This window comes from Trachemys scripta, chromosome 2, assembly GCF_013100865.1.
Source record: "Trachemys scripta elegans isolate TJP31775 chromosome 2, CAS_Tse_1.0, whole genome shotgun sequence".
NCBI lineage: Eukaryota > Metazoa > Chordata > Testudines > Emydidae > Trachemys > Trachemys scripta.
The window spans coordinates 146,353,466-146,379,071 of record NC_048299.1 but is presented as its reverse complement, the minus strand read 5'-3'; the positions used below and the strand labels follow the sequence as shown (position 1 = coordinate 146,379,071).

Sequence of the window (25,606 nt, the reverse complement as noted above, 5' to 3'; positions counted from 1 at the left end):
AAGGTCTTGGGAACCCGACTACTGACCCAAAGCCAGAGGGTCGCTCTTGTAGGTAGGCGGACCCGCACAGCTGAAAAGGAGGCCACGCAGGAGGGAGAAGCACCTGAGTCTCACCCCTCCCCCCTTCTGAACCAGTAGAGGCAACAGAGACTAGATCTTGGACAGATTAGCCCCGGGAGAGGAAATTTTGGACGGGACCAGGCAGAAGACCCAAGGTATGACAACATTAGGAAGGAGGTGACTGAAATAAATGGGGTCCCCGTGGAAGGGAAAACCCAGGGACCAGGACCCTACTTTATAATGAAGAAGGATCTCTTGTACCGGGTTGCACCAGTACAGGGGCAGAAGGTACAGCAGATCCTAGTACCTCAAAAACACCAGAATGCTGTATTAAGTCTTGCTCATAGTCATCTTTTTGGGGGGCATTTGGGGGTAGAGAAGACCCTGGCACGAGTCCTACGACGGTTCTTCTGGCCCGGAGTACATGAAGAAATGCTGAGGTACTGTGCCTCCTGCCCGGAGTGTCAGCTGCACAGTCCCCACTTGAGGGCACCTTTAGTACCCCTTCCCATCATAGAGGTCCCCTTCGAGCGAATAGCCATGGACCTAGTGGGACCCCTGGAGAAGACGGCTCGGGGCCACCAATATATACTTGTTGTTTTGGACTATGCTACTCGCTACCCAGAAGCCGTCCCCCTGCGGAAAACGGCTTCTAAAACTATAGCCAAAGAGCTGGTGGGGATCGATGCCCAGATGGGGCTACCGAAGGAGATATTAACCGACCAAGGAACCCCATTTATGTCGAAGCTAATGAAGGACCTCTGTACGCTGCTCCATATATATAGCCTGAGAACTTCGGTCTACCATCCGCAGCCTGATGGGTTGGTAGAAAGGTTTAAACGAATCCTCAAGGCTATGATAAGGAAGGTGTTTAGTTGGGACAAGAAGGATTGGGACACCCTACTACCCTACCTTATGTTTGCTATCCAGGAGGTACCTCAGGCCTCAACTGGGTTTTCCCCCTTCGAGTTATTATACGGGCGTCACCCCCATGGCATACTAGATATCGCCAAAGAGATCTGGGAAGAGGAACCCAATGAGGAGAGAAATATAATAGACCATGTAATGCAGATGCGAGACCGGATAGCCCGGGTTACCCCTATTGTATGGGAACATTTGGAGAAGGCACAGGAGGCCCAGTGAACCCATTACAATCACCAGGCAAAAGTGCGACAGTTCCAACCAAGGGATCGGGTTATGGTGTTGGTACCCACAGCAGAAAGCAAGCTTCTGGCCCAACGGCAGGTGCCCTATGAGGTGGTTGAACCCATGGGGGAAGTAACTACAAGGTCCGGCAGCCAGGACACAGAAAACAAGAACAGATTTATCACGTTAACCTTCTGAAACCCTGGCAGGCACAAGAGGCATGCACAACGGTCCAAAAAGACCTAACCCAGGAAAATAAGCCTTCCAAACAGGTGAGAGTGTCTCCCGATTTAACACCAGACCAGAAGAATGAGGTGTTTGAGATGATCTTCCGGAACCAAGATGTGTTCTTGACAAAACCGGGTCGAACAAAATCAAGGAAAGTATGGGCCCCTTACTGAATGAGGGAGGCAACCTAGTGACCGAGGATGTGGAAAAAGCTAATGTACTCAATGATTTTTTTGCCTCTGTCTTCACGCACAAGGTCAGCTCCCAGATTGCTGCACTGGGCAGTACAGCATGGGGAGAAGGTGACCAACCCTCTGTGGAGAAAGAAGTGGTTCGGGACTATTTAGAAAAACTGGACGTGCACAAGTCCATGGGGCCGGATGCGCTGCATCCGAGGGTGCTAAAGGAGTTGGCGGGTGAGATTGCAGAGCCATTAGCCATTATTTTTGAAAACTCATGGCGATCAGGGGAGGTCCCAGATGACTGGAAAAAGGCTAATGTAGTGCCCATCTTTAAAAAAGGGAAGAAGGAGGATCCGGGGAACTACAGGCCAGTCAGCCTCACCTCAATCCCTGGAAAAATCATGGAGCAGGTCCTCAAGGAATCAATTATGAAACATTTAGTGGAGAGGAAAGTGATCAGGAACAGTCAGCATGGATTCACAAAGTGGAAGTCGTGCCTGACTAACCTAATTGCCTTCTATGATGAGATAACTGGCTCTGTGGATGAGGGGAAAGCAGTGGATGTGTTATTCCTTGACTTTAGCAAAGCTTTTGATACGGTCTCCCACAGTATTCTTGCCGCCAAGTTAAAGAAGTATGGGCTGGATGAATGGACTGTAAGGTGGATAGAAAGCTGGCTAGATCGTCGGGCTCAACGTGTAGTGATCAGTGGCTCCATGTCTAGTTGGCAGCCGGTTTCAAGCGGAGTGCCCCAAGGGTCGGTCCTGGGGCCGGTTTTGTTTAATATCTTTATTAATGATCTGGAGGATGGTGTGGACTGCACTCTCAGCAAGTTTGCAGATGACACTAAACTAGGAGGCATGGTAGATACAATAGAGGGTAGGGATCGGATACAGAGGGACCTAGACAAATTAGAGGATTGGGCCGAAAAAAACCTGATGAGGTTCAACAAGGACAAGTGCAGAGTCCTGCACTTAGGACGGAAGAATCCCATGCACTGCTACAGACTAGGGACCGAATGGCTAGGTAGCAGTTCTGCAGAAAAGGACCTAGGGGTCACAGTGGACGAGAAGCTGGATATGAGTCAACAGTGTGCTCTTGTTGCCAAGAAGGCTAATGGCATTTTGGGCTGTATAAGTAGGGGCATTGCCAGCAGATCGAGGAACGTGATCGTTCCCCTTTATTCGACATTGGTGAGGCCTCATCTGGAATACTGTGTCCAGTTTTGGGCCCCACACTACAAGAAGGATGTGGAAAAATTGGAAAGAGTCCAGCGGAGGGCAACAAAAATGATTAGGGGTCTGGAGCACATGACTTATGAGGAGAGGCTGAGAGAACTGGGATTGTTTAGTCTCCAGAAGAGAAGAATGAGGGGGGATTTGATAGCAGCCTTCAACTACCTGAAGGGGGGTTCCAAAGAGGATGGAGCTCGGCTGTTCTCAGTGGTGGCAGATGACAGAACAAGGAGCAATGGTCTCAAGTTGCAGTGGGGGAGGTCCAGGTTGGATATCAGGAAAAACTATTTCACTAGGAGGGTGGTGAAACACTGGAATGCGTTACCTAGGGAGGTGGTGGAGTCTCCTTCCTTGGAGGTTTTTAAGGCCCGGCTTGACAAAGCCCTGGCTGGGATGATTTAGCTGGGAATTGGTCCTGCTTTGAGCAGGGGGTTGGACTAGATGACCTCTTGAGGTCCCTTCCAACTCTGATATTCTATGATTCTATGATTCTAACAACCGAGACATATCACCACATCGTCACGAACCCTGGGGCCAGAGTAACAATGAGGCCCTATCGGGTGCCAGAGGCAAAAAGGGAGGAAATAAAAGCAGAAATAAAAAAAATGCTGGAGTTGGGGATCATCGAAGAAAGATGACCACAGTCAGTGGTCCAGCCCAATCGTGCTGGTGCCCAAACCTCATGGCACCACAAGATTTTGCAGAGACTTCCGGCGACTAAACGAAGTATCCCAGTTCGACGCGTACCCCATACCTCACATAGATGAGCTAGTGGACCGTCTGGGTAATGCCCGGTACTTGAGTACCCTAGACTTGACAAAGGGGTACTGGTAGATTGCCCTTGCAGAAGACACAAAGGAAAAGACTGCGTTCTCTACACCAGAGGGTCTTTTTCAATATACTGTCCTCCTTTTTGGACTACATGGGGCCCCAGCTACCTTCCAGCGCATCATGAACAAGCTATTACGCCCGTATAACAGTTATGCTGCTGTCTACTTGGACAATATGGTCATTCGTACCCCAGACTGGGAAACTCACTTGGAGAAGGTGGAGGCAGTCCTCGATACCTTCAGGCGAGCTGGCCTTACAGCAAACCCTGCCAAGTGTGCTGTAGGGTTTACAGAGGCCAAATATCTTGGCTACATTGTGGGAAAAGGTCTGGTAAAACCTCAAGTGAACAAGTTAGAGGCCATCCAAAATTGTCCCCGACCAAGTTGCAAGAAACAAGTCCGGGCATTCCTAGGTGTGGTGGGGTATTACCGACGATTTATCCCCCACTTTGCCACAAAAGCAAGCCCCCTGACAGACCTAGAGAAAGCCCGTGGACCTGATCTGGTGAGATGGTCTGACACAGCAGAGGAAGCATTCACAGACCTATGGACTGTCCTCTGCAGAAACCCCGTACTGATAGCCCCTGATTTCACCAAGGAGTTTATCCTGCAGACTGATGCATCGGAAGTAAGGTTGGGGGCCGTTCTATCACAGATGGTTGGGGAGGAGGAACACCCAATTCTATACCTCAGTCGGAAACTCCTTCCAAGGGAACAAAAATATGCAGTGGTGGAGAGAGAATGCCTTGCTATAAAATGGGCCATGGAAACATTGCGCTACTACCTGCTCGGGTGCAGATTTGTCCTCGTGACCGACCATGCCCCTCTTCAATGGATGCAGCGGAACAAGGAGAAGAACACAAGGCTGACCAGATGGTTCTTATCCCTCCACCCTTTCCAGTTCCGTGTGCAACACAGAGCAGGGAGCCGTCATGGCAACGCCGATGGCTTGTCACGTGTGCACTGTCTGGCGTCCCAAGCTGCCAACCCCTTGGCGTTGAGCAGCGGGGAGGGATATGTGACAGACCCAGACCAGTGGGGTACAGGAGTCTGGTAGAGGGCAAATATACTGGTCACTGGATGAGTGTTTTCTGTTCCCTGAGTGACCAGAGCACGGGCTGCACTAGAGTAATCAGGAACCTGCTAGAACCAGTTAAGGCAGGCAGGCTAATTAGGACACCTGGAGCCAATTAAGAAGAAGCTGCTAGACTCAATTAAGGCAGGCTAATCAGGGCACCTGGGTTTTAAAAGGAGCTCACTTCAGTTTGTGGTGCGAGTGTGAGGAGCTGGGAGCAAGAGGCGCAAGGAGCTGAGGCCTTGGCTACACTGGCAATTCACAGCGCTGCACTTGCTGCGCTTAGGGGTGTGAAAAAACACCCCCCCCCCCGAGTGCAGCACTGTAAAGCGCCCGTGTAATCAGCGCCTGCAGCAGTGCACACTCACTCGCAGCGCTGCAAGCTATTCCCCTCGGAGAGGTGGAGCTTTCGCAGCGCTGTGAGAGAGCTCTTTCAGCGCTGTGAGAGAGCTCTCGCAGCGCTGGCGGCGCGACTTCACTTGCGCTTCACAGCGCTGCCGAAGCAGCGCTGTGAATCTGCGAGTGTAGCCAAGGCCTGAGAGTAAGAGGGTGTGCTGCTGGAGGACTGAGGAATACAAGCATTATCAGACACCAGAAGGAAGGTCCTGTGGAGGAGGAATAAGGATAATAAGGAAGGTGTTTGGAGGAGGCCATGGGGAAGTAGCCCAGGGAGTTGTAGCTGTCATGCAGCTGTTACAGGAGGCACTATAGACAGCTGCAGTCCACAGGGCCCTGGGCTGGAACCCGGAGTAGAGGGTGGGCCTGGGTTCCCCCCAGACTTTCCAATTGACCTGGACCGTGGGTTTTTCCAGAGGGGAAACCCACATAGTGAATCTCTGAGGCAAGAAAATCCGCCAATAAACATAGGACCCACCAAGATAGAGGAGGAACTTTGTCACACAGCCCTACTTACAATGTCCACTCATCATTTCTTAACGAGTTATAAATGAACTTGAATATAAAGTGTGGCTTTATTTTTGCACACCACAGTGTGCATTTGTACTGTGTGTGAATGAAAATGAAATTACTTTCTAATGTTCTTGGCTCTATTTTCAGAGAGATGACCTAGATACCGGCAGTCCCACTTCCTCTGGAGCTGCTGTCAGGCTGGGCGCATCTCTCGAAGATGATTTAAACCAACCCAAAGATATGTTGGAAATGTGGAAAATACAGTCCAGGAAAAGAACTCAGACCCTTCCTAACAGGAAATCCTTCCTAACTGCTTCCTCTCAGGGGGAGAAAGCCAGCAGCGATAAAAATGACATATTCAGCAATGACTTTTGGACATCTTCAGGAAGTCAGTTCTCTCCTACTTCCCCCACGGATGGACACAAAAGAACATTGTCTCAAGATCTTTTTAAGCTGCTCGACCTTCACCGGACTTCAACCTACGACAATGTCCCTACCTGCCAGGCAGAGAGTGGGGAGAGTGCTTGTACTAGCCCTCTCAGCACAGCAAGCAGCAGCTCCAAGAAAGATTTGTTAGCAAACCAAAGCCCTAGCCTTGTGCCAAAGGAACTATCGGGTCCAAACATCAGTGCTGAGGACTGTGGCTCTGGTCAAGAGAACCAGGAGTTCCTTCGAAAGGTGATCCTGGAGCTGAAAAAAGAAATAGAAATGCAGAAAAAGGACTATGAAGACCAAATTAAAAGGTAAATGGAGGTTTGCAGTGTTGTTGTAGATGTGTTGGTCCCAGGATAGCAGAATGACAAGTTGGGTGGGGTAATAGCTTTTATTATGATTTTTGGAAGTTGGTCCAATAAAAAATATGACCTCACCCACCTCTCCTCTCTAAGGTAAATAATTCTCAGTGCTGTATTCAGGAGAGTGTGAAAACTTCAACTCACACTCTTATAGTATTATATTATAAAGGGTTAATTACTAGTATTACTATAGCATCATATAGTAGTAATTACTGATTTTATTGTAATATATGATAGCATTAATACTATATAAGATTAATTTCTGGTATTACTATAGTATTCTGTAATTTTGAAGGTTGCTATCATATACTATTATAGTATTGATACTATACATGAGTAATTACTAGTATTACTATAGTATCATGAAGTAGTGATTACTTAAATTACAACCGTATCATATTGTACAATTAATACTGCTAATTACTAGTGTTACTGCACTATCATATCGCTGTAATTGCTAATGTTTCTTTAGTATCATATTATTACCATATTAATATTAGGCAATATTAATTACTATAGATTGGCCATTATAGAGATAGGGGCCAACCATGAAACGTGGATTTGGATCCAAATTTCTGCAGAGTTAAGGGTAGCTTATCTGAAAGCTAAACTAAAGCTGGGAGAGAATCAGTTTTTCCATTTCACAAAAAAATTATGAGATTTTTGGACATTTTTCTTGTCCCAAATTGAGATCCGAAATTGGGATGAAAAGTCAAAACTGTGAAAATTTTCATGAACCGATAATCGGATTTTTTTTTTTTTTTTTAGATCAGGTCAATCCAAATGTTTTGTTTTGATAATTTCTAAAGGTTTTGTTTTAATTTTGACCAAAATGGGACATGTCGACACCTTCTAAACTTTGCTTCAAAAATGTGTTGAGTCAAGAAATTGTCGAAACTCGCCTTTTCCCAAGAAAAGTTTCAGTTTTTGCCAAACTGGCATTTTCCAGCAAAAAAAGTCTAATTGAAAAATACCCGACCAGCTCTAGTTGGGTCCCATCTATAGGGCCCCAGTGCCGCAGGCCCCTTTGTGAGCTTGCAAGAGCTGAGGAGGGTACATGTATCTTTGCCCCTCCCATCCTTTTTGTCCCCTTTGTAAGGACCAGACATAACTGCATCCCTTTCTAGTGACCCATAGACACCCTGAACTCACAGCTCCATTCATCCCTGCCGCTGCCAGTGAAGGGGAGAACATGCTAGGCCAGTGGTTCTCAACCTGTGGTCTGCAGATCCCACTATGTCTAAAGGGTCAGCAAAAGACTTAGACAGAAAACTGACTGAACAGATTTCCGCTATATATAGACAACAGATTTTCAAAGGGGTCCGCACCGCTATTCAAAATTTCCAAAGGGGTCTGCAAATGAAAAAAGGTCGAAAACCACTATGGTAGACCTCTATAGTGCAGCAAAGCTCCTTTAGGTCACTGGAGCTCTGCCCCACCTCCAGTACAGGTCTGTAGCCAATAGACACAATCTGGCTCATAATTTTGCCCAGAGCTTTTTAGTTGCTATGGATTCATTGGACATGACAAAGTGTTATGGGATTGTGTAATGAGGCTGTGCATCATTCAGGGTAGCACTGCCAAGTATTGTATTGCTGAATGATGTGGCGGTATGAACTACCAGGAGCCACATGATGACCTTCCAGGACTGTCCCCTGTCCTTCCCATTGCAGCCTCCAGAAGGAGAACTACGAAGTCTGGGCCAAAGTGGTGCGACTGAATGAAGAGATCGAGAAAGAGAAGGAGAAGTTTGCGGTGCTGGAACTGAAGCTTCAGAATGTGGAGCGCTCACGGGAAGACATTGAGAAGAGGAACAAGGTGCTGGAGCAGGAGATCCAGGACTTTGGCAAATCCATGAGTAATCCCAGGGACAAAAGAAAATAAGAGAACGGACCTGGATGTGCACACACGTGGAGTACAGCTGCACGGTGGATTATCCTCCCCCTTCAGATAGGAATTGCCAGACTGGATTGAACCAGGGGTCTCTCTTGTCCAGAATTCTGTTGCTGTGAATGGCCAGCACCAGCTGCTTCAGAGGAGGGTGTAAGGAGCCGTACAGGTTAATCTTCCTCTAGGGAAAGTTCCTTCCCGACCTCAAGTAGTGAGAGGTTTGTTTATGCCCTGAAGTAGGAGGGTTTACATCCTTTTCAAAGCTCTCTCTTTTTTGTTTTTTTTTTAATCCTACTCTGTTCATGTTATCCATATACATGGCCAATAATTTTTTGAATTCTGCTAAACACTTGGCGTGAATAATACCATGTGGCAGGGAGTTCCACGTGCTGATTGTACATGATTCCCATTCACAATGGCCCTGAAAGAATCTCTCTGTCACACACCAGTTCCCTGGCCTGAAGGGTGATAACACTCGTCCTGGGAGAAAGGACTGATGGTTTTTAAGTTTCTCAGAGGGGAACAAAAATAACATTGAAAAACTGGAACCAGGAATTTGGAAGAGCCTGTGTCCTTATCATTATATAGGTGACTGCTTTGAGTTTGGTTGGACATTGTACTGCACCCTACGGTTAAATCCTTTTTCTCCATCCTCTGCTCCTAGGCTGAGTGAAATTACAGTTTTCAGAATAAAGTCTACATTTTAGTATTGCTGTCAGAAAGATGGATAAAACCAACTAGATCACCTTATGCACCCCTCCACCTCAGAAGTCCAGTGCACAATTGTTCCCCAGAGTATATTGTACCTGTCACACTTTATATTAAGGTTCCATTTATAAATAGTCTATAACAGGTTAATAAATCATAACTGTTGTTTTAATAAATGGTTAGTCAATCATTTTAGATTGCTATGGACTCCAATAGGCCAATAGATTGCTTATAAACATAACATGCTAATAATGTGCTTATAACCATCTATAACACATGTAACCTGCTTATAATGTCATTTATTAACCCTTCACAAACCATTTATAACTCACAGAATCATAGAAATTGAGGACTGGAAGAGATCTTGATACAATCTTAGGCCAGGCCCCTGCACTGAGGTAGGACTAAATATTATCTAGACCAGGAGTAGTCACTTAATTTTTGTCAAGGTGCAAATTTCTTGGTCAAGGTATAATCAGGGTCCAGATTCCAGAGAAAATAATAAAAAATAATAATAATAATAATAAGTAAATATATAGATTTCGGAGCCCGTTCAAAAACATCTGGTGGTCTGGATTTGGCTCGCAGTTCACCTATTGACTACTCCTGATCTAGACCATCCCTGACAGGGGTTTGTCTAACCCAGTGTTTCCCAAACTTGGGACGCTGCTTGTTTAGGGAAAGCCCCTGGCGGGCCGGGCCGGTTTGTTTACCTGCCGCGTCCGCAGGTTCAGCCGATCGCGGCTCCCACTGGCCGCGGTTCGCTGCTTCAGGCCAACGGGAGCTGCTGGATCGGCCGAACCTGCGGACGCGGCAGGTAAACAAACCAGCCTGGCCCGCCAGGGGCTTTCCCTAAACAAGTTTGGGAAACACTGGTCTAATCTGTTCTTAAAAACCTCCAATGATGGAGATTCCACAACCCCCCTAGGTAATTTGTTCCAGTGCTTAACTACCTTCACAGTTAGGAAGTTTTTCCTAATGTCCAACCTAAACCGCCCTTGCTGCAATTTAAATCCATTAATTCTTGTCCTGTCCTCAGTGGATAAGGAGAACAATTTATCACCCTCCTCTCTATAACAACATTTTACGTACTTGACTGGAACTTTCATACAAAGGGTGACCTACAACCTTAACTAGCTCAGCCAGTGGGGCCTGCACCATTTCCCCTGAGAGACTTCTCTGTAGTTTAACAGTTCTGAACTTATATATGGTTTCACTTTATTTTTTACCCTGGTGACAGGCTAGGGTGTGGAAAATGCAGCATAAAGGCTGGGTTCATCTCTCATTTACACTGGCGCAACTCCTGATTTACACCAGTGTGCAGTTCAGATCAGAATTAGAACCTCAGGGCTGTCTTCTGCAGACAACACGTTCACTGACTCAATTTAAGGCCTGAACGATTCAGCCCTAAGACCTTGTCGTATTGGCTCGGCTGCTTGTTGCTTTGGCTGTTTCTTTGTCTGCTTACCACCAGTGGGTCTCTCACAGGCAGCCCAGTTCCTCCTGGCTAGGAGTTCATAGGGCTCTGTCTGTAAGCTTCAGATTAGGAATCAAGTCAAGACATTTGCAAGAAAACCCATTCTTTCACTGGACGTTCAGACATGGGAATGATTCATACATAGATCTAAAGATTAAAAGGCAAGAAAGGACCGCTGTGGTCCTCTAGTCTGACCTCCTGCATAACACGGTCCATAGAACTTACCCACAGTACAAAAATGCACCTCAGACTAGTGTAGGGATCAGCAACCTTTGGCACGCGGCCCATCAGGGAAATCCGCTGGCGGGCCAGGACGGTTTATTTACCTGCAGTGTCCGCAGGTTCGGCTAATCTCAGCTCCCACTGGCCGCGGTTCACTGTTCCAGGGGGCTGTGGGAAGTGTGGCCAGCACATCCCTCAGCCTGTGCCATTTCCCGAAGCCCCCATTGGCCTGGGACGGTGAACTGCGGCCAGTGGGAGCTGCGATCGGCCAAACCTGCGGACGCTGCAGGTAAACAAACTATCCCGGGCTGCCAGCGGATTTCCCTGATGGGCCGCGTGCCAAAGTTTGCCGATCCCTGGACTAGTGCCTTAATGGACATGAAAAGGGATGAGGTGTGGCGTCGCAAGGTGTAGCTCCATTGCAGTCAGCTGGGTGCCCCATGTACTGTATAGTCAATGGTGCTGCAGTCATCTGACCTCATTGGCTCAAAAGTTTGGCTCAAGTTCTGCTTGGGAAAGACTATGAAAAAAAAAAAAAAAGCAGAGAAAAAACAATCGAATGCAGACTGAAAGGGAGTGAGGAGTGGGGACAATGCTAATACAAACTACAAATGTCTTCTCTGTATATAAAGCACCCGCTTGTGCCATCCTAGCTGTAGTAGGGTTCTTCTGTCCCTAACACTCAGCCCAAGCTCTTTAAGCTAGAAATCACGCTGGCATTTCTTTAAACTGAAACAGCCTCGTGATAAATCTGAGTTTCAAGTACAGGGAACAGAAAGGTTTGGGGAAGTTGAACTATTTTGGGGAACCCTCCCAAAAAAGTCATTCATGGGGTTTCAAAAAACCTCTGATTTCATCAGGTTCACCCATCGCCAATGCTCCTGGAATCTTTCAAAATCTGCAGCTCTATGTTTTTTGCTGCCCCAAGCATGGCAGGCAGGTAGCTTTTGGCGGCACGCCTGCGCGTGATCCGCTGGTCACTCGGATTCGGTGGCATGCCTGCGGGAGGTCCGCCGGTGCTGCACCATCAGCGTCCCCACCGCCGAAGCCACGGGACTGGCAGACCTCCATCCACTGGCTGGTGCCTGGAGCTGCCCCTGTCTGCAGTGCTCCTCAATGCTGCCCTCCCAAAACCTACATGATGGAAATAGTGTTAGTCTGTATCATTGCCGGAAAAAGCTTGTTCTGATGATGTAATGATTATTGGCCCAGTGTGTTGTCACTCAGTAGCCTGTGAGAGGGAGCTGTGGATAAGCCACAACGTTCTTGCCCATGTCATTTGGATTGAGCACAGTTGAATTAAGCTTCTTAATTAAAAGCAGTTGTTATTTTTTCTAACTGGGCCTCTGGAGTCTTGAATGCTGTTACTGCAAATATAACAGTCACCTGCCTTCTGAGGGAGGAGAGCCAGATGCAAGACAATCCATAGCCACTCAGCTCATCCAGCAGAGGGGATAATCATAAGTTGTGTCTTATAATGCCCTCTACCCCATCAGCCTTGGACTTTAGGATCTTAGCGTGGATCCCATCACAGTAGTGCTTTGACTTAGATGAACAGGGCCAGATTCTCCAGCGGTGTAAATCAGTGGTTCTCAACCAAGGTCTGGGGCCCACTGAGGGGCTGTGAGCAGGTTTCAGAGGGTCCACCAAGCATGGCTGGCCTTAGACTTGCTAGGGCCCAGAGCAGAAAGCCAAAGACCTGCTACATGGGACTGCAGCCTGCGGCCTTGAGTCCCACCGGGACTGAAGCTGAAGCCTGAACAACTTAGCTTCACAGTTCCCCCTGTGGTGTGGGGCCCCAGGCAACTGCCCTCCTTGCCACCCCCTTATGCCGGCCCTGGCTTTTATATGCAGAAAAACAGTTGTAGCACAGCTGGGCCATGGAGTTTTTATAGCATGTTGGGGCTGAGGGATGGCTTAGAAAGAAAAAGGTTGCGAAACCCTGGTGTAAATCAGTGAAAGTTCATTGATTTTAGTGGTGCTATCCGAAGGTACACCGCTGAGGATCTGGCCAATAGATGACAGGACAGCCTTTCATTGGGATATAAGAGGGGAAGGGACTCTTGGGTCACTGAGTCCAGTCCCCTGCTACTGCAGGCAACCCCTTCCTGCAATCCCCTTCATAAATTTATCGAGCTTCTTCATCTTAGAACTAAGTAGGTAGTTTGTCCCCACTGCGCAGGGGAAGCTGTTTCAGAACCTTCCATCACTTTCTTTCTATTCTAAGAACTATGGAGATTAGCGCCTACAAAGCTCATACTCCATATGAGAAAACAGAAACAGCAGACAGCCCTGAAAAATAACTTGGCGGTGTTTGTGTTTGTGATTTCCTGTGATTTTCCAGCTAAAGAAAGGTTAGTCAACACTCTCTAGACAAGGCAGCAAGTACATACAGTCAGCCACACCCAGAGTAAGATAGCAAGATTGATACCATTTGAACTGTGGTTTAGTACCTGGAACGCTAACTAACTTAAAAATAGATGGTAAGAACCAGAGTAAGCCTGCAAATTTTCAGGGGAGGGGACCTTGTCTTTCTTAAAGCATTTTTAAAGCACTATTTACACCTTTGGCCTTAAATAATAAAAGTAAAAGCATTGCTAAATGAGGTTCCTTACAGAGGTAAATGCCCCCGCCTCCCTTGTGCTCCCACAATAGAAATTAATCATGGAAAAAGACCTACTAAGTTATTTTCTCTTCCTCTGCGGGGTAGGGTGCATGTGGAGGATTGTTCCCTACAATGGCATCCTTGTTGCAACCTTAGTTATGAGAAACAATAGTTTTCCCATAATACACAATTACTTGGTCTGAGAGTCACCTCCAGTAGGCCAGGGCCTGAACCAAAAGTAATTAGATGAGGCTTTCATGGGCTAATTTCAGCAATGACCTAAACAACAGGGGTAAGTTACTCGGCAGGTGCCTAGCAGGCTATATGGCCCCATTACTGTAGTATCTCAGCACCTCACAATCTCTAATGTGTGTATTCTCAGAACACCCCTATGAGGCAGGGCAGTGCTATTATCCTTATTGTACAGATGGGAAACTGAGGCACAGAGGATAAGTGACTTGCCCAAGGTCACCCAGGAAGTCCGTAACAGATCAGGACCTAGATATAGCTACTACGCTCAGCACTGTAAGTCGTAAGCTGTAGGCTACATCCATCCTGAGGGACACAGCACAAAACTCCCAGCCATAGGGCCTGAAGCAGCTCTTAGCATAACCATGTTTACACTGCAGTCAGAGGTGTGGTTGAAGAACCTGTACACATACCCAAGCTGAGCGAGCTGATTTAGCTCCAGTAATTATATCAGTGAAGCTGCTGCCGGACAGGCTGTACAAGTGCACCAGGGATCCTGGGCTTGTACTTGAGTGGCTAGCCCATGCGAACTATTGTTACTCGAGCAAACTAGATCAAAGCTAGCTTGGGTATGTCGATACATGCTGCAGTCACACCTCTGATTACGGTGCAGACAGATGCTAAGGAAGCGATGTGAACTGGGCTCCACAGAGCTACTCAAAACCACTCCAGTGTTGCATCCGGCAATCCCGCTCACTCCCACTCCCAGCCACCCCCATGCTTGCGAAGTCTCTTCTGGCCAGCTAAGGAGTGTTTACAACCCAGGGGCAAGACTCCTTCCCCAGTGTTTAATTGGGTAGGAAATGGAAGTCAGAAGAAGGTGCTGTCACTTTGCACCAATTTACATAAGAACATAAGTGATCTCTCTCCTGCCATCCATCTCCACCTTCTGACAAACAGAGGCTAGGGACATTATTCCTTACCCATCCTGGCTAATAGCCATTAATGGACTTAACTTCCATGAATTTATCTAGTTCTCTTTTAAACCCTGTTTTAAACCCTGCTATAGTCATACTTTTTTTAGTACAGGTTTCAGAGGGGCAGTCGTGTTAGTCTGTATCAGCAAAAACAACGAGGAGTCCTTGTGGCACCTTAGAGACTAACAAATTTATTTGGGCATAAGCTTTTGTGGGCTATAACCCACTTCATCAGATGCATGGAGTGGAAAATACAGTAGGCAGGTATAAATACACAGCACATGAAAAGCTGGGAGTTGCCTTACCAAGTCGGGAGGGGGAGAAGGGGGAGATCAGTGCTAACGAGGCCAATTAAATTAGGGTGGATGTGGCCCATTTCCAGCAGTTGACAAGAAGGGGTGAATATCTTGATGACCTTTCAGGGTCCCTTCCAGTTCTATGAGATAGGTATATCTCCATATATCAACAGAGGGAAAATTACTTTTTGTAGTGCAGTATTAGTATTAGTAGGTATTCAGTGCATGGGAAGCCCAAGTGTGATTTACATGCTGATGGGCTGTGTAACATGAATAGCAGCTAAAAGGAGGGCATGAGATAAAACAGCTGGAGTTTGCATTGTTCCTCTTTCCTGGAGGAGAAATCTCCAAAGTGCCTATATCAGAATCACAGTAGGACTCACTCCAATCTGGACCCAGGAGAGTTTAACGCTCTACTCCAGAGCATCTAAGATAAAATGATTCTGACCACATCCAAGGTCTGCCTTCCAAGCTCCATCCATAGGACTGCAAGGCCTGTCAGAGTGCAAAAAGAACAGGAGTACTTGTGGCACCTTAGAGACTAACACATTTAAGGTGCCACCAGTACTCCTGTTCTTTTTGCGGATACAGACTAAGGGTACATCCTCTATACATGGCAATGCCAATTCTTTGAGTGCACCCCTGCTGCCACCTACAGGTCTCCATCTAGCATTGTAATATGATCCACCCTCATAGAAGACCATGGTAGTCTTCAAGGTAGTCACCTTCTATATGCTTAGGCCAAACATTTCCATAAGTGCCCATTGATTTTTGCGCTTTTCGAGAATTTTTCAGGGCCCAATTTACACACATTCATTTTTCTCTCATGTCTGATCTCAAATAAGTTTTTCCACTTCAATCAATCAACCAGTCAATCAAACCAAGGTTTTAAAGTGAACCCGCTACTGGTGAAAATTGTCAGATCAGCAGCCCTGGCTCTCTTCCCCATAATGTATGCAGATCTTCTCCATGCCAAACAATGGCCCAGTCTACACTAGAGAGAAGTTGTGTTAGCCAGAACTATTTTAAATGTACTTCTCCCCCACGCTCAAAAAGGTGCTAACTTGCTTTCCCTAGACCAGTCTCACAGTTACAAGAGTCCTGTATCAAAGGTAGGTACATAGCTGTAGATATCTGCATATGTAGCTAGCTAATACAAAAAGAGCCAGGGACTGGCATACAAAAATAGGTAGTGTTGGTCATAAGTTAGTAGGTTCAATATTGTTGATACGCAATGGGAATGGCTTCCTGAGTCCAGTTCTTAACACTTGCAGTGTTCTGCTGGTACTGAAAAACATCGTTCGCCTCACTGTAAATGGGACCCCTGAAACTCCGGACTCAGCTGCTTCACTGCTCAGTAGAAATGATAGGAAGTTGTTACCACCTACCAGCTGTTTTCTGGCTCTTCCTCCTCCTAGACAGGGCCGCCGAGAGCGGGTTCGGGCCCCAGTGAAAATTTTTTTTCAGACCCTCCAGCAAGGGCGGACCAGTTAAACAGGGCCTACGGGGAGGTGGGGGGAAGCCGGGCCCCGGGCCCCATTCCGGACCGCTGGGCCCTGGTAATTTGTACCAGCTTCCCCCCCCTCTCGTCGGCCCTGCTCCGAGCTAAAACGTTCAGTTCTTTGTTCTAGCATTTGCTATAAAAACTTGATTCCCTTTAAAATAATGTATTAAAAATTACCATTAACAAACCCTTTCTGCTATCCTCCTACTTCCAAAGTATTAGGCAACAGTGGCATATATCACCCTCTGAAAAGTGGGTGCCATCTAGTGCCAGGTGTCCACATCACAAAATTCAGCCTCACAACTGACACTAATTCCCCCCCCACACACACACACACATGCCCCTTTCCCCCATTTTTGGCAGTTTCATCCGAGATAGGGTGACCAGATGTCCCGTTTTTAAAGGGACAGTCCTGTTTTGGGGACTTTTTCTTATATAGGCGCCTATTACCCCCCCACCCCCTGTCCCGTTTTTTCACAGTTGCTATCTGGTAACCCTAATCAGAGAGGCCAAGAGCTGAATAGGCCCTGGAGACTGAACTCCCTTTTTTTTGTAGATTTGAAACCCAGAAGAGACCATCTTGATCACCTCCTGCATGACACAGGCCAAAGAACCTCACCCAGTAATTCCTGCATCAGACCCCTAATTTCTGGCTGAACTATGGCATAGTTTTTAGAAAGACATCCAGTCTTGACTTAAAAACGACAAGTGATGGAGTATCCAACCATGCCCCTAGGCAAGTTGTTCCAGTGGTTAATTACCTTTGCAATTAAAAATTTGCATCTTATTTCTAGTCTGAGTTTGTCTAGCTTCAGCTTCCAACCACTGGATTTCATTACGACTTTTTCTTAGTGGTGCTCTTCCTCATTTAGAGTCAAAGCACGTTAGTCAGTTGGGCAGAACCTTGTGCTACCATTTGGTGGACAACTAGAAATAGGTCTATGGGAAACATGAAATAGGTCTATGGGAAATATTAACATCTGTGCTGGAAATGTCACAGGGTCCTCTCTGTTGAGATCAAACGTATGAAGAGGCAGCTAATTCCTTAATAGACCAACAGCAGATCTTAGTGACGTGAGAAAACTTGGCTGGGTCTCAAAGGTCTCTGAGATCAGGACAAGTGCATGTTAATTTGGTATAAACTACAAATTCCACCACTTCCTTTGCAGATAGGCCAGAAAGAAGGACCTCTGTCCAACCACATCTGTTTCCGAAGATCAGAAAAACCTCCTCAAAGATTTTCTGACCATTAAAATTTGCAGTGTTTGCAATGATACTATTTAAAAGATGCACACATTCTAATATGGAGGTTGGGCAAGCTGGAAACTCCTAGTGCATGGGGCTGGGGGTGGTGGGGAGGTGGGTGAGCAAACAGCTCTGGGGAGTAATATAGGCATCCCATCAAATGAGTGTTAGTGTTGGTGTGTGTATGTGACTTCAATCTGTATTCGGGATCTGGCTTCACTTTGTATTAGACATGGCCCAAACCCACACTCTGTCTCTGAAGACACCGGAATCCGGGGAAGGTTTACATCAGGGGCTGAACCAAAGGCAGGTCTGAATCTGAACTCTGTGCCTATGGCCCACACAAGACAGCTGTTGATAATCCCAAAATCAGATCCCACCCTGGAACAGACGCATTTCACACCCTTTGCCATTGTCCACAGTCGTTGGCACAGTCCTTTCAGTTGGAGCCATGGCTAAACCCAGCTTAATTGTGCTTCCCCAATATGGGTAAGAGCCAGGTACTATCATGAAGTTGGGGGCCAGATCTTCTGCTGGTGTCACTGCAGTGACTTCAGTGGACTGATCCAGTAGAGAATTTGGTCTCTGTGGGAGAATTATGGCATAGACCAAGGCAGTGCACGCTTGCCATACTGTGCTGTCAACACACCTTCGCCCTGACTTGTCAGGTGAGAGGGTAGCACAGTCTCAGGAGATTGTTGCAGGTATAAGAAAGGAAACAGGCCCTTGCAAACTGATACAGGGTCTCAGAATTCTCTTGTTCTTGTAAATTCACTGCTGGGGCATGATGGGGCCCAAGAGAGGAAGCCACAGCCATGCTTTCTGCCTTGCTGGACATTCCCCGTCCCACCCCCCAGGAGTGCTGAGTATTAGCTGCTCCCTCTGTGCTTGCAGCCACGTGTTTTCTCTCTCCTGTGGAAGTTAGTTTGGGGGGGGGGGGGAGTGATGTACTCTTTGCCTGGACCGGTCACCCCAAATCTCTCTGTGCCTCAGTTTTCCCATCTGTAAAATGGGGATAATGATCCTGACCTCCTTTGCAAAGTGATTTGCGATCTATTGATGAAAAGTGCTGGATAACAACCGGGCATTATTATTATTTACACCTGTGCAAAGCTGCCGTTCTGATGTGCCAGCATTTTACATCCACTGGGCCCTTTTGTTGCACAGGTATAACTGGTTGTGCAAGGTTCAGGGTCATAGAGAACCAGGCCCATTGAGTTTAACAAAGAGCAGTCTCTTTTTTAAGATGTTTTCACCCTAGGGAATCCTATGGCAGGAACAGAATTCTCTCTTCAGTTCTATAGACTATTTTGAAAAATATAGATTCTCATCCTCTATTAGACGCCGTAGGAGTTTTCTACACTTGGAGCAATTATAACTTGACGCATATACTTGAATAGCTCTATACTCTTTTAACTATGCATGAATGAGCAAAAGGACATCACATCTACCAGGCCAAAGATCTGGAGAATAGGTCTGCTCTCTCTACCTGACATTGTCAGATTAACGGAAACAATCCATTTTCCATTGCTCCTGTATATTTGCATCCTTGGACCCAAGGAGATGTTCCTATTCGGCACACGCTGTGAGGATATAAAATCCTCTTTCTCACATGATTCTCTTTGGATCTGAAAGCGGTCACATTTAGGCTGCCTTTTCCCTGCAAGTTTTATCAATGTTGCATTTTTGGCATGATTGTAATGGTTCTTTTTTTAGCTTGGCTGCTGCATAAAATAGAAAGTTTTTCTTTTTTTGTGAAAGAAAGGTTAGACGGACATGAGGGAAAGCTATCTAGACATTAACCAGGGCTTGTCCATAAGAGAGGAGAGTAAGACAGTGAGCATGTTTTTCACCACTAGATTTACTTAATAACTAAAACCCGGGGCTCCAAAGGGGGCTCATTTTAAATTAGAAAAAAAAAAATTGGGCTACTCGTGCAAATAACTTCTCAGCAACATGAGTAAAGAATTGACAAATTAGCCCTTGATTAGGTGACCAGCTGCCATTGAAACCCAATGGGAGTTGGGGATCTATCTCCATTTGTGCTTTTGAAAATCCCCTCCATCCTTACTCTGAGTAATCCCTTACTCTCTGAGTAGTTGCCTGTTTTCAAGCTACTATTCAGTGATAGTAAGGCTGGTACAATGTGGCCCTCTACAGTCACCCAACAGTACTGCCTGTACCAATATAGAATTCTAGTTAGGTTCTTCCATGACCGCTGGTCAGGGAATTAACCCACTTCCTTCCCTGACGAACCAAGGGATGCACCCCACCCATGTACCTATTCGCTACACCAATACGGGCTTGGACTCTAAATACACTCTATGGGTGGCGTACCCAAGATCACTTATTCACTGATGCTTTAAAAAACCCCACACCCCAATCTGGGTCTATGCTGGTTATGTACTGTGCACGTATCTTGTGAACCTTGTAACCGATATTTATAGTCTCTCATAACTCAAGCCTGACCCCAGATGTACAGTACCTTCCTTCTTAACTTGTGTAAATTTGATTTTAAACATTAGCTTTAATAAAAAAAATTAAATTTGAAATGCGGACAATTGTTAATGAATTTATCTTGACAGGCAGGGAAGTAGCATTATCCCCCCCATCCCTTTTACAGATGGGGAGCTGAGTCGTAAAAAGACTGAGGGCCAGACTGGGAATCCCTTAGCTACTCCACAAGCAATCCCAACTGCTTCAGCGGGGGTGATTTGTAGTGTGAATAATATACTCTGCAGATAGCTTAAACCCTGGGTAATGACAGTGTGCATAGTTTACACTGTAGTTATTTTATACTCTGAGGAACTGTGCTGTGATTTCACACCGCAGATAGCTTCCATCAGGGATAGTCTACACCACAATCAGTGTTGCTAATAGTCTACATAGCATGGGTAAAAAGAAGAACAGGAGTACTTGTGGCACCTTAGAGACTAACAAATTTATTAGAGCATAAGCTTTCGTGGACTACAGCCCACTTCTTCGGATGCATATAGTATTCTATATGCATCCGAAGAAGTGGGCTGTAGTCCACGAAAGCTTATGCTCTAATAAATTTGTTAGTCTCTAAGGTGCCACAAGTACTCCTGTTCTTCTTTTTGCGGATACAGACTAACACGGCTGCTACTCTGAAACATAGCATGGGTAATTTGCACCATGAATAGTTTATACTTCAGATAGTTTAAACTTGAAAGAGTTTAGATTGCAGATAGCGTACTCTGCAAGCAATTCACCCCATGAGTACAGGATTGGCCTAGTGTACAGGAAATGCTGTGCAGGGAATTTTTCAATACTGGAGTACTCCCATCCATCACAAGCAGAGCCGTTCACTGTTTATATACAGCCCTCTCAGAAACAGTGGCACTATTTTGTCCTCACCCAGCATATTTTCCTGACCCTCTATTAGAAGCAATGGAGCAAGCTCTTACGTACAGTAATATCATCTGCAGCCGCTGGTGCGGCTTGTGCAAATTTGCCTTATCACGCGTAAAAACATGATGTGATATTTAGACCCTCTTAACACAATGTTCCGATAACAGGAACTGGGAACAGGGGAATGTTCCTTTAATCTCTTCAGCTGGCTGAGTTGCTGTTGCTGCATCCAAAGAGCTATTTTCAAACCAGTGCATTTAACTATGGGTAAAACAGCTAGAGTGGGGAGGAGGGGAATGAGGAGGAGTGTTAGTCTCTTATTAAAGAAATTAGCACAGATATAAAAGTGTATGCCCTCTGCTTCTTGAGCACACGAGTGGCTAATTCTTCCTTTCCCCAGTCAATGTTTCCTTGCTTCCCTTCTGTTCTCACCCCTGTGATAATAATTGGCACAGGGTCTGATCCAATGTGAAAGACTTCCACTGACTTCAGTGGGCTTTGCCTGAGTCCCCTAGTCAATATCTATGCACAGCAAAGGTTTAATTCTATCCTTCTTTTCCATGACACTCTTGTCCTGCAGCCATTATTCACGTGAGTAAAACCTCTAGACTTCCAAGGCCAGATTCCAACAGCCACATTTGCAGTCAGTTTTTATAAGTGCTCAGCACCCAATATACATGCCCAGTGTGCTGAGGTCTGCTGAAAACCTGGCCCAATTTTTGGGTTCTGAGGCTTATTCACCTGAGTGATGACGGCAGGATTGGACCCTAAATTTGCTCGATCATTACGCTGCCTCATAGTTAACTTTGGCTGGAAGACGAGAATCTGTGTGGCGGTTTTTAATGGTGTTAGTTGGGGACTTCAGTCAAGTACCTAGTAGACAGTTTTCCAGAACACAAGATCTAACACCCCTGTTGGCAGGCGTAGCGGAGAAGCAAAGGGTTGAATGTCCTATGGAAACTGAAGTATTTTCACACCCTTTGAGGTGTTCTTTCCATAGCAGGAGTGATGGGGGTTTATTGCTGTGACAGGCAGCACAGGAAAAGTTTGCTCTGCAGCTGCCCATGATCCTGGCCAGCGATTTGTGGTTTTCAGGGCCCTCACCCTATCACTGCATTTACTGGACAAAGAAAAGACACAGGATGCCTTTCACATAGCTATAATAATACCTTGTTCTTATATAGCATTTTTCATCTGTGGCTCTCAAAGTGCTTTACAAAATAAGTCAGTATCCCTATGCCCATTTTATAGATGGGGAAACTGAGGCACAGAGCTCCAAAGGTTACCCACTGGCAGATCAGCAACTAGAACCCAGGTCTTGTGCTCTATCCACTTGGCAACACTGCCTCTCTGTTGTTATTTAGTTATTCACGTAACTTTATTGCAATTTACTGCACAGAATAGCTTTTGAGTTGCTAAACCACAAATGCCTGCGGTTGTCAGGATAGCCTGTCTGAAACCACTTCTACAGCGCAAAAACCAACCTTCTAATAGAACTCCCGGCCTGCTTCGGCACTGAGTTACACCAGCGTAAGTCAGGAGCAACTCCATGGAAGAGTGGCCTTACACCAGTCAGCACTCCCTCCATAGTCCGCATTACTGCTCTGTGTAGACAAGCCATGGAGCAGGGACATCACCTGTTTAATCAACTTGAACTGGGAAAGGGGTGAAGTCAACATGAATTGAGTAACCATGTCTGGTGATTTTTCTGTGTTTATTGGATAAACACTGATTTCATTTGTTTGTTTCTTGGTGTTTATCGGTTAAACCCTAAAATCAGAAGCCCCAAACATGTCTCTCTCTCTCTATTTCTCTCTGTTCCGCTCCCTGCCCTCTCCCTATCCAATGCAGGCATTCCAGCTGTGCCCTTTCCTGCAGTTTGGCTACTGCTGGTTGAAGTCAGAGCCTTCACTAAGCAGCTCCTGAGTCGCTGTGCCCGTTTGACTTTCCATCTCCTTTCACCTCTCAGCTGATTATATCTCCTTTGCCTGTCATTCTTCCTCACTCTCGCCCTTTGCTGGCATCTGCCATTTCACTTTATAGTTCCATTTTTTAAAATCCATTGTAGGATACCATTTGTTTGAGAAGCACTCTGCAAATAAGACCCTTGCTCCTGCAGATGACTGCACAATGCATTGTAGCATCGGGACCTAACACTGTATTGCACTGGTTTGCATTTACTCCGCCACACAGATTCTCGTCTTCCAGCCAAAGTGAAAGAAAGAAATAATGGAGATATCCCATCTCCTAGAACTGGAAGGGACCTTGAAAGGTCATTGAGTCCAGCCCCCTGCCTTCACTAGCAGGACCAAGTACTGATTTTGCCCCAGATTCCCAAGTGGCCCCCTCAAGGATTGAACTCACAACCCTGGGTTTAGCAGGCCAATGCTCAAACCACTGAGCTATCCCTCCCCCCTGTATAGTGAACTGTCTCTATAAATTACATTTACACCAGAGCAGTGTAAAGGAGCTTTGGTGTAAGTGAGAATCAGGTCTCATAACTGGCAGCATCTCATTTCATTTGTACTGAATTTTTATTTCCTCCTCTTTAGCCTGTAGCTGACCCATTGTATCCTGAATAGGCTAGTCTCCCTTATACACCCATACATATAAAGACCTGATTCCCCTTTAATTTACACCTGCATAACTGCATTTACTTTAATGGCTTTGCTCCAGCTTTATGCTGATATGAGTGAAAGGAGGATCAGGATATTTATTTGTCTAGTTGTCTTGATCATTTGGATCAGCTCCTGTTATCACTGAGGTAAGCAACACCCTTTGGTACATTTGACATGCAGGTTCAGAAACTTACTAGCACAATGAGATTGGACCTTCCCACCAGTTGGCAGTGTCGGGACCTTGGCTTGGGGTCAAGAACATCACAAGAAGTTATGGAAAAGCACTAGGAGATTACATTGCTGTCACCCACTCCTAACCGTTCCTGTTTATTCAGAGAGTGAAGCAAAAATATAAAGAGAGCGGCCAGCAAAATGGATTTTATAAATGAATTCACGGCAGAGTCATTCTTCTGTTTCGTTCGATAGCTCAGAAATAACACCCAGGGATTCAGACTGGGGGCAAAGCATGTTGACACCTAACGCAATGCACAGCCGAGATATAACGTTGTCTGCATCCATGCTTTCACTTAGGAAGGATGGTCAATTGTTGGAGCATTAACCTAAGGCTAAGGAGGCCATGTTCAATTTCCTGCTTCTTGTGTGCCCTTCAGCAAGGCAACTGGTCTCTCTGTACCTGTGTTCCCCATCTTTCTTTCGTGTATAGTTATATGGCCTCCATCAGTAACCCCTGAGATGTAGGGAAGTGCTATTGTCCTCATTTCACAGATGAGGAACTGAGGCCCAGAGAGACTAAGGATACATCTACACTGCAGCTGTAATTTCCAGCTCGGGTACACATACCTGGGCTAGCTTTGATCAAGCTAGCATGCTAAAAACAGCTGTGTAGCTGCAGCTGCAAGGGTGGTGGGACAGGCTGATTGCCCTAAGTATGGGCCTAACATTTCAGATGGGACTGTACCTGGGGGCATTGGCCCAAGTTTGAATAATGCCTGGTCTCCCACAGCACAGGACATAGAGGGACACTGAAGAAGATGGCTGCAATTCAGTTTTGTGGCAGAGAGTGCAGCTAAACATGTAGGAACAACACAAACGACATCTTGCACTTCTGTGGCACCTTTCGATCAAGGACCAACAGTATAAATGCTGGAACATGGTGTCTTTTATACAAAGATCTCACAATACTATACAGACATTAATTCACTAAGCCTCACAGCACACACACACTCCAACCCCCCAATTTTTGCTTGTTTTTTGACAAAACACCAAAAATTTCAGCTGAAAATTTTTCAGTTTTTGAACAAAAACCTGAGAACTTTTGAAGAAAATTTTCGACAGAATGATTTCTTCCCCGGTTTTCACTGACATTTTTCATGGGAACATAACACATTCCCCAACCTAGGAAACACTAGTTTCCATGTTTGGGTGTTCAACTGGAGACACCATGGGCTGATTTTCATTGGTGCTGAACATCCACAATGCCAACTGACTTCGATGCTTGCTCAGTGCCTCTGAATATCTAGCTCTAGTGTCTGAAATTGGCCTCCTAAAAACTGAGATACACAAAACTGATGGACCTTCTGAAAATTTAAATCTAAACAACCTGTCCAAAGTTACAGAGCAAGTAGGGAATAGCTCCAGAAAAGAATTTAGGAATCCTGGATCCTAAACTACCTGCTCTGACCAGACTTTGGTGGCCTCCAAATAATCCTGACCTCCTCCTGCTGCCACAGATCAATTGGCTGAGGAATAGAGGCAGGAAGTTGCCAGCTTTGGTACCAATGGTCCATTTGACCACAAAAACGCTCTGCCAGGTTGCCCATTAACTAGGGGGCAGCACAAAGACTAGATGACGCTGAGTAGCTGCTTATCTGCCTTGGGCAGAGAGAAAATGACCATTGGGGAGGGGGAAAAAGCTAACCAAATCAGCCTCTTCATTGTATTAGCGTTTATTCAGTTAGACATAAACATTTATGAGCCTTTGTGTATGATCACTGTTCTATCTCCAAAATGCTTATGAAATATACATATTTATCAGTTATATATGCTGCGAAATGTCAATCAGCAAGCAAGTATTCACCTTTTT

The 25,606-nt window shown here is 46.0% G+C and overlaps 1 protein-coding gene across 1 annotated transcript in view; it reads left to right on the top strand.

The window, feature by feature from the left end:
- Positions 1-9,612, top strand: part of ARHGAP25 (Rho GTPase activating protein 25) — a 54,676-nt gene extending 45,064 nt beyond the window's left edge. The window contains exons 10-11 of the mRNA XM_034761782.1: positions 5,813-6,408; positions 8,133-9,612. Of these exons, the coding sequence (XP_034617673.1) occupies positions 5,813-6,408; positions 8,133-8,343 (807 nt within the window). The 3' untranslated portion in view covers positions 8,344-9,612. The remainder of the gene's footprint in view (positions 1-5,812; positions 6,409-8,132) is intronic.
- Positions 9,613-25,606: the final 15,994 nt, after the last annotated feature.